General features: G+C 40.0%; 1 protein-coding gene across 1 annotated transcript in view; it reads right to left on the bottom strand.

Moving 5' to 3' along the window:
* Window positions 1–7,101: 7,101 nt before the first annotated feature.
* The window catches only part of UBAC2 (UBA domain containing 2), a 95,564-nt gene continuing 89,110 nt past the window's right edge, over window positions 7,102–13,555 (bottom strand). The window contains exons 8-9 of the mRNA XM_032679366.1: window positions 11,214–11,336; window positions 7,102–7,991 (exon numbers count right to left, since the gene is read on the bottom strand). Coding sequence (XP_032535257.1) covers window positions 7,884–7,991; window positions 11,214–11,336 — 231 coding nt within the window. The 3' untranslated portion in view covers window positions 7,102–7,883. The remainder of the gene's footprint in view (window positions 7,992–11,213; window positions 11,337–13,555) is intronic.

Consider the following 13,555-nt stretch of genomic DNA (forward strand, 5'->3'; position numbering starts at 1 on the left):
TGAGGACTCTTGTGACCTTGACTGACCTTTGCTTGAAGCCAGTGCCCTGACAAGTCCAAGAGCTTTGCTAAAAGCAGGTTAAGAGTGACTATTGCCAGAGTAAAAGCCAGAGCCCTGAGACATTAGGCTTCTGTCGAGGTTTGTACCTGTGAAACAAGGAGAAAGTTGGCAGAATCCTCCTTGGCTTTTTTCTGAAGTCACTGGACTACAAAAAAACCCCCAAAAAACCACATGTAGGATTTACAGTTTCTGGGATGTCTGGCCTTTTGTTTGAGGTTGGAAGGGACAGAGACATGCACAGAGACATAAAGAGGAAAAAAAAGCTGCTTTATTTTGCTGAAAAGTGTACCTGAAGAAGTTTCATGAATGGACTTTTGATTAATACAAATAATTCTTTAAGGTAATATTATGCCTAGAAAGTTAATAATAGTCACATGCAGTCCTTTATTGTTTTAAATAAGCACGAATGAGATTTTGGATGATGGTTTTACTTATGGTATAGGTAACTGTAGCATCCTGAAGGCTGACTAAGAGGGATGCCTAAAATAATTCAGGTGAAATGGAACTCCAGTACATCCTTTCCAGAGACTATCTGAGCCCTCCTCAAAGCAGGTCTAACCTCAGTTCTGGCCTGCAGAAAGCCTTTGTCCTAAAAGGCATGGTACAATGGACAAGGAAGAGCTGGGATGTAATAGTATAAGGATATCAGTGGTCTGATATAAACATAACCTTGTTTGGTCCTCATTGGACTCCGTTTCTCTCACAAGTACTTTACTAACAAAAGTACTTTCATCATAGCACCAGTAGAAGCCTTTGGAGTAGGAAATAGGTGAACAGTTGGGTGCAGTGCTGCCAAATGCAGAAGGGATCCTGCCTCCCTCCTCTGGGTGGATGCCAGCCTTGGGCCCTTTGCTTTTTAAAATACCCACTCAAGGACAGCAGGCAATTAGCTGGAGCTGAGGGAACATCCATGGGATGGAGAGGGAAGGGACTTGGGCAGAATGGGTCAGGAGCAGTCTGGGCAAAGGAGAACTCTAAGGAACTTGTATTGCCCAGACTAGCTTGCCCACCTGGGCTAGCTTGCTGGCTGCTTAAAAATGGAGCATTTCACTAAAATTGAAGAGAAACCATTTTGTCTAGAGGCACAGCAACACTTTTTCTACTCTTCATAATTCACCTGCTCAATCCAAGCTCCTCACATGATGCTCACTGTGCCCCCTGCCCCAGCAGCTCCTGCCTTCTGCCACGCTTTGACTCGCCAGCAAACCCTTGGAATCAGAGAAGCACAGAATCGCAGAGTTATTCATGTTGGAAAAGACCTCTGAGATCGAGTCCAACCATTAACTGAGCACTGCCAAGGCCACCACTAAACCACGCCCGTAAGTGCAATAGCTACATGTCTTTTAAATACCTCTCCACTGACTCTGCTTGGCTGCTGCTCCTGCCTTGCCTCCAACTCTCCTGGGGTGCAAACCTCCCGAAGCTCCCCGGCTGCTGCCCAGGGCCAGGGTACCTGTGTCGGAGAGAGCCCACAGGACGCAGTGCCCACCCCGACGATGCCACAGGGCGAGAGGGACAACACCGGTTCCTGCCGAAAGAGGGAGTCGAAACCTTTGTTCAGTGTTAAAAGACACGCACACGGATCTAAGAAAATAATGACAGATGCAGCCAGTGCTCCCCTCCCGCAACTGCTGCCCTACAGGAACGCGACGCCTTTCACAAGCCGTGTGGTTGTGGATTGTCTGGGAAGCACGCGACAGCACACTGGGATCCAAAGGCATTCCACGCAGACTTAGTACCGCACAGTACACAGGTAATTCTTGCTGTTCTGCAGCCTATTGCTGCCATACATTTCTCCTCTTTTCTAAGAAGAGAAAATTGCACTTTCATCTTAAGGCAGAGAGTATACTTTGTGGACACACAACATGTACAGGTAATATACATACAGATATAGGATATACTATATATGTATACCATATATTTACTATGCTCTATATACATGCTGGCTGCATCAAAAGAATGTCCTAGGCTGCATCAAAAGCAACATGGCCAGCAGGCCAAGGGAGGTGATTTTGTCGCTCTATTCCACTTTGGTGAGAGCCCACTTGGAGTACTGCATCCACCTCTGGGGTCCCCAGTACAGCAAAGACATGGACCTATTGGATTAAGTCCAGAAGAGGGCCACGAAGATGACACAAGGTCTGGAGCACCTCTCTATGAAGATAGGATGAGAGAGTTGGGGTTGTTCAGCCTGCAGAAGAATCCCTGGAGACCTTAAAGCAGCCTTCCAGTACCTGAACAATCCTGGAAAGCTAGGTACCTAAAGCATACAAGAAGGCTGGAGAGGGACTCTTGACAAGAGTGATAGGACAAGGGAGAATGGCTTCAAACTGAAAGAGTGCAGGTTTAGTTAAGATATTAGGATGAAATTCTTTACTGTGAGGAGAGCGAGACACTGGAACAGGTGGCCCAGAGAGGCTGTGGATGTCTGACCCCTGGAAGTGTTCAAGGGCTGGTTGGATGGAGCTTTGAGACTTGGTCTAGTGGAAGGTGTCCTTGCCCATGGCAGGGGGGTTGGACAGAGCTCAAACAGCATTGCTTTTTCCCTCAGCGGTGGTTCTCAACTTATGCTTTCAGCTAAAAGCAAAAATTTTCAAGAGAGCACTGGGGAACAACAGCTCCTGGTTGCAGTCACACATTATTTGCTAGTAAACTCTCTGTGCTGTGCAACACACCTCTTCAGTCTGTGCTTTAAATTGTCCTCAGCTGAAGCTATAGCATTCACACATAATATTTGTAAGCCATCTTTGTATGCCAGTAAAATATTGTAATGTAAAAATGCACATATCTACTAAAAATAAAAGCTTCTTGTGGCCAAGTAACAAGTCCTGGTGTGATTGTTCAGGCCAGGTGATGTGGGCAACAATCTTCTTCTCAGAGGTGCACATGTGCCTCTCCCCTCCACAAGCAAGCGCTCAGAAGCAGTGAGGGGCAAGCACAAGCTCTCGATCCACCTCCTTTATGCAGGACATTTGTTTCAGCAGGAAGGTTGTGTGCTCTCATGCCGCGGGGATTTATAAACTGCCTTCAGTGGGAAAAGCAGTGTGACCTGTGAGGAGCTGTGTCCTTTCCAGAGGAGGTCTCTCCACAGCCGGGATAGGGTGCCAGGAGAAGTCAGGTTGGCAGGACTAACCGTGCTTTGAAAACCAGAAACATCTGTGTTCTCATGCACCAAGGTGGCTCCAGGGTTTGTGTCACTGCCCAGTTGCTGAGATTACACTGTTTTCTCTCTTGCTACATGTACCACCTCCTGCAAAACTGACCAGATAAAATGGAAGGATTCCCCTATTGGACACCTCTGAAAAAAGAGTGGATTTTCAGTACAGAATTAGCCACAGTATTGTGTGTTTTCATTTTCTACGTGGAATCCTGTGAATTCTTTCAAAACTGAACCAAATGCAATGCAACATTCCATTCCCCTTCTCTTGGTAGGTCTTTTCTTTCTGTCCTCTGAGTTCTATCTTCTACTTTGCTCCTCCTTTTCTGTAAACTCTGTGTTTTGCTCAGTTCCACATCCTTCATCTCCCTCGAGTCCTCTCCTTTGCTAAGGTTAACTCACATTTATGGTCCCTACTTATCTCCAGTCAAAAGGCCAGATCCTGCTTTCAGTTCAGCCATGATCCTGGAATTTTTCACCCATTTTTAAAGTATGTATATTCCTGCTTTCTCCATTGCAACCATTCAGGTTTAGAAACAGTCCCCTACAAACATGTGTCAGTCCAACTAACTTCTCCTTCCTCTTAAAACTCTCCTTTGGAAAACAAATGACAACAGCTGAACTACCAGTTAGTTGTGATTCTCACCAGTCACACACATTTGTCTGGTTGTACCATTCCTCTGCTCCCCTCACTGGTGTCTCATCTCATATTCGGGCTGAACACTGTTGGTAGCACATAACTTCTTTGAGTTTCAGAGTGGACTTTCTGTGGTCAAAGCATCCCTTTATATGTGGAAACAGGAGGAATGTAATCCTACTAAAAATTGCACCAAATCCAGTATTTTTTAAGTAAATGCACACACACATTTTATATATCTAAATATGCATGCATGCACATATATAAACACATATAGTATTTATGTGTTCATGTGACTCTCCTACCAAAATAGTGCTTATACTCATTTATATAAAATACTGATTACTGTGGCCACCCAGTTAAAGACAGCTAATCTCATATCTCATTTAGGTTTTTGTTATGGGAGAACACAAGAAAGAAATTAATTGCACTCATGTATCCCTCTTACTAGTTCAAATGAATGCTGTGCTTTTACTTATCCTCAAACAGATGCAGTTTCCCCCCCAATGTGGGAGTTGTAGCTCCATGTGTTTTAAAGAGCTGTGTGCCTTTGCAACTGCACATATACTCCAAATACACACGTCTGAGAGATGAGAGTCTTTGAATACAGACTTTTAATTTTCTTCAACAAACTCTTAACTCTTAGTTAAATTCATCAAACCAGTACATAAATATTTCTCACTTGTTCTCTGTATATATACATATGCATACACACATATATATGCATATATGTAATCATATATATATACACACACAAACATGAGAGCCAGAAACATTGCCCTTTGCCCAGTACATTGCAATATGTTTTTCTGGCTTGTTCTTCTGTTTCAGACAAAAATAATGAGACCTTTTCTCCACCACACGTTCAAGAAGGCACTGGTAAGCGCTAGACAGCACAGCCTGTGCATGAACCAGCTGCAACAGTCCCTGTGCTCGCTGAGTTACAGGCAACCTTTAATGCTTGTTTTGAGGGAGGAAAATGGTTTGGTAGGTATGGAGCCAAATCAACCTACATCTTAGCAAGAAGTTGAGGCTTGAGAACCCAAACCTGGTGGCTTATCAAGCAGATTTCCACAAACACCAGGCTCACTGTGGGTGTATTTCAAACTATTACATAACTGTCCAGGAAAGTCCCCAGTAAATTACTCCAATGCTGTCTCAAAAGACATTCCCAGTCTAGTAGAGGAATTTTAACAGCAGCAACTACTTTTATTTCAAAACACCACATCTTGGCTTTACTAAAACCAGTGTGAATTTCCCATGTACTTAAAATCCTCTCCATAGAAAGGTATTCTGTCTTCTCTCACTGCCAAAAAATACTGCTTGTGTCACACATAAAATAGAAACTATGCTATAAGATATTCAAAACTGTGCCAGACAAACACTATGTAGGCTGCGAAAAACATGCTCCTCGCATTCCCAGAAATGGTTCATGAAAGTTTCACCATCAAGGGGAAACCAAGTTTTTTTCCGGCTCTCATGTGTGCATCTCTCTTCTACGGTTCTTGCACGAAACAGGAACTGTGTTCAACAGCATCTGAGACCCTTCTTTTACCACTTCTTTTTTTTTTTTTTTTAATTGGAAATCACAACCCTGGAAGCATTTTGAGTACAACCTTTTCTTCCAGAGGTCAAGGGGAGTTTTGAACTGACATCACCAAGACCTGCATTCTACCCCTTATGTTTGACCATGTTTTGCAAAAAGCCCAGCAAAATTTTCCACACAACTGTGGCATTTGGATATCCCCTGTACAGGCAACAGTAGAAAGGATTTAGACTTGGAGAATATCCATTTACATACCCCAGGTGCCACTAAACATGTTTTAAAATTCCAAGGAATAAATGCTCTTTGTACTTGTCCCTAGAACAGGGCAACGTCTGAAAGGGAACAGGTCATATTTAATTTATCCTGGGCTAGGTGGACTTTTTTCCTACAGACAAAATTTGATTTCTGAAGTAATTCATTAGTCTACATTGCTTCTTTTTGATAAAATATTTGTGAAGGAAGAATCTGTATGTTTCAAAATTAAAACCTGTACTTGTTTCAAAACATTTAACTAGTCTACATATACAAATTATCACAGCGATTATTTTTGTTACATGTGTCTTTTCCTTTCTAAGACAGAAAGTTTCCCGAGTTCTCTAGGTACAGAAATGCCCGTGGCCTATAAACATACAAAGCCTCAGCTTCACGCAAACAAAACCTCTCATTTAAAAACCAGACCCTGCCTAAATACTATGATCATAGCAACAAACCAAACCCTGAAGGACATCGATCAAAGCCCAAGAAAACACACAGTCATTTCAAAAAACCCTTACTTCATGCACTCGAAAATACCAAAAATTACATACAGGCACTGTGCTGAAATCTGCAAAAATTTGACACAATTTCTGGATAAGGACTTGTGTGCCTGAAAGACTTTTTTCAGTTTTATCATTTAATTAAAAAAGGAAAAGAAATCTGTCTCTCTCTCTCCCTAAATCTTGTCCTGTACGTTTTCCAGGCCAAGCAAGACCGTGTAGATCTGTACTTTGGTACACACATGTTCATCTGGATTTCCAAACATCCTTCTCTTTCCCATATTCTTTCACCTCCTCCCCTTTGCACCTGCTATTGCCTTTTCTACTCTTTTATGACCTATATCTTATTCTAAACATATGTATGTATTAAATATGCCTGTGTGTATAAAAATGGACACATATACACATGCTATACAAACACAAGTACACACAGAAACATATGTTAAATGCTTAAGATACATGTGTAGATTGGCTTCATGGAGTTGCAGTTTGGAACCTTGTATTCTTTCAGCTTGGCTTTATAGAGATGCTCCCTCCTCTCCACGCCACCTCCTGCAACTCCTAAGGTGCTAATACTGAGCACTTCCAAGAGACAAGCCAAGTCTATCAATCTAAACTTCGAACCCAGTATTGTATGAGCTTGGCATTACTGTCCTGTTACCTCCTGTACCAACCTGAATCACCCCTGGGGTTAATATTCCAGCCTCTGGTCAACACTAAGTTCCTCCAGACAGTGAGGATTCAGCAAATGCAAGGGTTATCCTCATCTCTGACACCAGAAAACTAGAACTATATATATAAAACTTAGCTTTTTATCACTGTCTTTTAAGATAGTACACAGCCAGCTGACAAAAAAAGAAAGCAGCACGTAGGACACAGCATACATCCATTGTTACAGAATTCCTCTCTGAATTAGCCATGGAAGTCATTCAAGTCATTCCAGTTCTGATCTTATTGCATCATTCGATTCACCTTTATTGCTTCCAGTGAGTATCTTCATGACCCGTATCTGAACAGCAATTCACTCAGTTTGTAAAGATTCAAATTTACAGTGGTCACTTACCATACCTTGCCATACACACATGAATTTTCTCTCATCCTATCTGTGTATTATGTGCTGAATGACAACTTTTATTTAAAAAGAAATTTGAGAAATGAAGTATTACAGGCATTAATAAAACTTTGCAAAGAATGACATAATAGTCCCATAACCCTTTACTGAGTTGAAAGTGAAGTGACCTTCAAACCTCTTATTACTGTAATAAAAAATCAAGTACTGTAAAATAACATGTAAGCTAAAGAAATTAGACTTGTAAGTGAAGAAAATACGATTTTTCTTGATAGATAAATCTAGTTGTTGTAGGTGCTGGCGCCTCTTTTCCCAGTCATTAAGTCTGATAACATGTCTAACAAGGATTTACAAGAAAAAACCCACCTATTTTATTTTAAAAATAAATTTAGGTGATATCCAGTAATAAGTAGAAACTAAAGTTACTTTTAAAAGGATAACCAGACTAGAAATCATCAAGTGATCTGAAGGCTTGGGAACAGTTCACATCATTTCTTAACATCACTTTGAGTCACCAGTCATGTGGAGCCAGTTTCTCTCTCCCGACGCCCCCGTGGGGCCGACCTTGGTGACTCTGCCCAGCAGGTGGCTTTGATCCTCTGATCCTCTTCCAGGCATGTACAAACTCATCGAGTGAAGTTCCTTCACACAGAAAACCATCAGTGCTGCAGTAGAAAATTAGTGGCTACATTTAAGTCATTATTTGAAGCCCTCAGAGCTTCTAGGGCATCTCCTCTGGAAAATCCCATTTCCATAAGCCGTGCAACCTGGAAAAGAAATACTGCTTTAAAACCAGAATTTTATTCACACTGCGTGCACATTAGTCACGTTACAATTGTGTCAGAAATCCCTTTTCACTGATAAAAGATTTATCTGAGACAGCATGCTTCAAAACACTGCCACAGAGATGACCACTTTATGATACTTTATTCAAAACTGATTGCAGAAAATGCCACACCTGCATTTTCCTAGCGGGTGCAGTTTTGAAAGAAGAGTAAAATCCAAAGTGTGGTACCACACATGACAACTACAGCCTGACCTGCTTGCTGTTCTCAACAAGAACAGGATCTCAAGAAAACAACACTGACCAAAAGACAGAATTTTACAGCAGATGCGAAAACCTATCCAGATACCCTCAGCTCTACTATCCTTGAAAAGACACACTTCTCCAGAGGGCATTAAAAAAACCTCAGAACTATTCATTCTAGGTGTTTTGGTTTTTTTTTAATAAACCTTCAAGTTAGCTCTAAAATAGAGGAAATACAATACTTAAATGGGTTTATTAAAATTCTTGTAAGGCATCTACATGTACTCAAAAAAGCACTTTTTTGCAAAAGACTTCTACAAAACAAAAGTCAAGATATCCGATGGAAGAATTACATGGAAAAGTGCACATTAAGACAGTGATTTTGGTAATCAAGAACCACTTGACCATCCCTCTTTATAATACCATGTACTTGACACCTAATCTTTGTGCTTTGTGCTAACAGATATTCAAATCACCACATGTGAAAAGCAATGTATGCATAATCAAATTTAATTTATGGTTACATTCCAATCTGAAGTACATTTAAAATCTACAATTCTCACTTTGGTATGACTGAAAGTCACAATATTCACTTTTATAATTAATCTTCCAGAAAGTGGAAAAACAAGCTGTGGAGAGGCAGGGAGTGACATGTAAAACTAGCTGTGGCCACTGGCAGCATAAAGCATTCCTCATCCTGCTTCAAATGGCCTTGTGACCAGACACCACAGCTCCTGAACCTGGATGTCCTGGGCTACAGGAGCTGTCAGAGAGATACCACTGCTCCTCCTCTGCCTGTAGGAGCCTGCAGCACCAGAGTGGAGCCAAGCAGGAATGCAGCAGAGGCTGTTTACATCTCAGGAGGAATATTCCCAGAGTGCAAGAGTAATGTGCAGCACTAGTATCGAAAGTACTCTAACTGCCTTTTAAAAGAAAAGTGCCGTCAAAAGCAGCTTTTCTTTCCCCTAAGACACCTCCAGAACTTTCAGTATTTTTAATCATCTCTGCTTTGATGACTTACTGAGAAATACACAACTGTCAAGTATGCCTAGAGGTGCATGTCCTCCTATTCTTAATATAAATACACCATGACAAAATGTTTGAGAATGGTTACCTTGGTTATCAGAACATCAACCTTAAAACCCAGTGCCAGTTTCTCACCTTCTTGTAGGGAGAGAAATGAATTGTTACTTTCAACACTTCTGCAACAATAGGTTAAATTCAAACTCAATTTCATAACCTGCAACTTTCTAAAGTTTCCTCTGCCTGATTTTTCATGTAAGATTGTGTTTTTTATGAGAAAAAGGGCAGGCAGTGGAATAAAACCTAACCACAGAAACGTTTCAGAAGAAAGGCTTTTACTGCATTTGCCATGAATTCTAACCTTAAGAAGTGGTGGATGGAAGTGCAAGAGATATATCCATTAAGCATCATGGGGAATAGTAACAAAAAAAAATATCTCTTTTCATCTGAGTGTATTTTAATCACAGGAACTGAATCCAGCTCCAGGAAACAAAGATGTATAACTGGCAACAGTAATTCAAGGTGCTAAAAACCCACGAGAAATGCAGAGATTTTGGTACAAAAAGCATTGCAAACTTTAATCTGAGAAACAGATGAAACCCTTGCATTTTTGCCATTCTAAGATAACTTGTGTAGTTATTAGTACAGTCCTGAGAAACCAAAGGTGCTTCAATGACTTTTTCTTTGCAGGGTAACCAGACAGCACTGCAAAATGACAGCAATCAGGTAGGCTCTACAACCTAAATGCATCAGAAAATATAAGTGTATATTGCTTTCATAAATCTAAGCCTAAAGGCTTTGGGTAAGAATCCAGTGTAAATCACACTAGTAACTAATTTATTAATTCCAGCCCCAAAATAAAAGTTTCTATAAGCAGAATTTGTCAATAAAACAAATACATAAACCAACCCATCAGGGAAATCTTTTGGTTCATCCCATACTGGCACTGAGTAGACTTTCAGGCCAGCCAAAACTAAATTTCTGGGGTTAGTCGCAGAAAGTGCTTTTTGGTGTGGAGTTTTTATTTCTTTTTTTGTTTGTTAGTTGAGGTTTGGGGTATTTTTTTTGTTGTTTTTTTATTCATTCTTTTTGGATGTAGCCCAGAAGGTTGGCAGTCAAAACCACCAGTGCAGGTAAAGTTTTGAACATTTTGAACATAATCTAACATAGAAATCAGATCATAGCAAAAATTTCTGTTTGGGACAAGCTCATTTTAAACTAACTAAAAATGACAGTGTGGTGCTAGCAAGTGTTGATTTATTATCAAAAAAAAAAATAGGAAAAAGGGAAGGAAAAAGTCACCCTTGAAACTTAGTCTTGTTCAAGGGTAGCAAAGGACCTTGGACTATAAAATGGCCAAAACAGCTAACTGCAGGCAGGCTACAACCTGGAGAACTTGATTGCAATAAACCCTGAATACAAGTATAAGACTAATCTTAAATTCTTAAATTTACAAGTAAATAATGCTCTCTTTTGAGAGCAGAACTATCAATAAAAGTCTAGAATTCTAAACCTAGACTGGTTATAGTCTGGCATAACATTCTTGTTTCAGAAAAAATGAAGTACTGAATTGGAAACTTAAGCTGGGGACTTCAACAAAGAAGATATGTACGAGACAAATAATGAAATCTAAGAGTCATTCTTCCTTCTTTGAAACATTTATTTTATCAGATTTGATTAGTTTCCACTCGTGAAACCATCACATCTTTAAATACAAAATACAAGCAGTTACATAAAAGAGCAGAAACTTCCAAGTTGCTCTGTAACTCTGGTCTGGATGGTAATGACAATGCGTTGTCTCTGTATTGTGACCATTACCCAATATTCTAATTTGTGCTGCTACAGAGAACATCTAAGGAACTGTGTAAACAGATGATAAAAAATTAGTGGAGTTATTCCTTACCATTTTAATGCCATTTTAAAATAGAAAAGTGTTTACCTGCTCTTCAGAAACCTCAGTAGGTGGAGGTATGCCTTGTTCAGACGGGTGATGATCTTGATAATTTGCGTTATGTCTATGACGTAAAGGAGGAAACAGTCTGTTCCAGTTAATCATCCCACCCTGAAAGCAGACACTGCTGTCAGTCTTTGCAGAAAGAACTACAAATTTTTTAAACAAAAAGATCATCCATACCACATAATATGAAAGGCAAATGTTTAAGCAAACTACTTTATTTTAAACAACAAAAACTGCTGCAGTCTCTTATGAAGCAAAAATTGGACTAGTTACTGCTTTGCTAGTTATTTGAAGTGATCACTGCAAACTACAGAAAAGTGCTAACAGAGGGAGGAAAGAATATTTCATATCCACTGGGACAGATCTAATTCAGTACAGTGCTAGACTTCTCAGGCTCAAAGATCACTGTCTTTACAGATAGGGATTTGCCTGGCAAGAGGTGCAACAGCAGGTCCTGCAAGTGCTTTGCAAGGCTGCTGCTGAAGGTACCCAGGGAAAAAGAGTGCAAGAAATAAGAGAGGGGAAAAAGCAAAAGGGGATTCTCAGTGCATCAACAAAACCACATCAGGAAACTCAGAACAAACCCAGCCTTCAGGATAGCTGTGATTTTCATGCAAGTGATTGCTTCTGTGACAGCAATGCGATTTACAGCCTCCCATACCACCTCACCTAACTTCCACATATTAAATACCATTGCAAAATCTGGCCGTGTTCCAGTGCCAAAACATCAAGTAATTACATAGTAATAATACAAATACACAGCAGTAACACAGGTACGGTGTAAATCACAGAACTGAAACTTCCTCTTAATAACCAAGCTTGAAGTCTTGTAATAATAAGACATTTAGAATATAAAGCACAAATAATAAAGTACAAGCTTTATAATTGTCCAGAAACAATGAATCCTCAATTCACTAGCTTAAACAAACATTTTTGTAAGGGATTTTGTATCACACCAAAACCACAGATCCTGCAAGCAGGTAAGATCAAACCCCAAATCTTTCTTTGCTATACAGTTTGTTAAAACACCTTTTCCTCCTCCCCTGCTCCCCCTGTTACTATGGAGATGATCCCCCTCCCTTTCTGTCTATATAGGACATGGACTTCCTTCCTCTAGTTGCTCTATTTTAGTTCTATAACGTCGTTTCTCAAAAGACCTTTCTCTTATGAGAGTTTTTTCTTTTCTTCTCTCACTGAGGGCTCTTCCTGCTTTTATGTACCCCTGGAGCATTAAATCCCCTCTGCTCCATCAGTCAGCTAAACTTGATTCTAAATCACAAAAAAAGTTAAATTATTTAGTTTTCCTGCCCTTTCCTTTGTTTCCTTCCTTTCTCTCCAGAGGATACCCAACCAGCCCAGATACCACAGGGGGCAGTAAAATTGCACACTTAAAAATGCATTTGGGGAGTCATGAGATTTGAAACACCAGCTTGTGAAGTGCTCTAGTCCCTTACATACTAGAGTGCATTTTTTCCTGCGAAGATGTGCAATAGCTAGGAGTCATCACTCATTTTCAAGACATAGTTTCCACTGCTGGTGATTTTGAATTTAAAAATTATTATGTATCTACATTTCTATTTTCCATACTGTATAAAACATTTGCTTAACATTCATGAGGTTTTAACCAAAGGATTCTGTATAAGTCTAGCATTAGCCAAACAGCATAGCATAGTAAAAAGAAGAACTGGTTTGTAGTTTAAGCCCAAAGAGGGATATCAGACATTCTACTGACAGCACTGCACTACTCTGTGGTCTTGGGTAATCATGTCCTGTACTTCCCCATCTATAATTTCCCCTAACTCAGAATTATGTTGAATTTTAATTCATCAACTTTGAATTTCTGAAAGTCTACTAAGCTCTATAGTTCAGCAAGAGCACTGCACTAATGCTGTTTTGCATGTTTTTATTATTTAGAGAAGACCTGAGGAGGAGGAAGTAATACTGCCACAAGTAATTCACCTTAAATTGGTGAACTGAAAAATACTAACAGGACTAAGACACATTCCTCTGAAGCATCGTAAGTCATACAGAATAATGTGTATCAAATATAAAATCTACAATAAATGTATTAATTTACCAGTATTCCAGTGTATCTGAAGACTGAAATAAACATACCTTTCCAGCTGTGCCCTCAGCTTCAATACTGAGCTGCCTATTACAGTTTGGTTTTGCATCCTCCCTGTCCTGTGCATTGTCACCTAATACTACAAAAGGACTTGTCTACTTTCTTATCTCAAACTTAGAATACATTTTAAATTAACATACACAGATTTCATTACTTCCAATAAAACCTGCAGATTCCGTACAAATGTAACTATTTAGTT

This window comes from Chiroxiphia lanceolata, chromosome 2 (assembly GCF_009829145.1).
Source record: "Chiroxiphia lanceolata isolate bChiLan1 chromosome 2, bChiLan1.pri, whole genome shotgun sequence".
NCBI classification, from domain to species: Eukaryota; Metazoa; Chordata; class Aves; order Passeriformes; family Pipridae; genus Chiroxiphia; species Chiroxiphia lanceolata.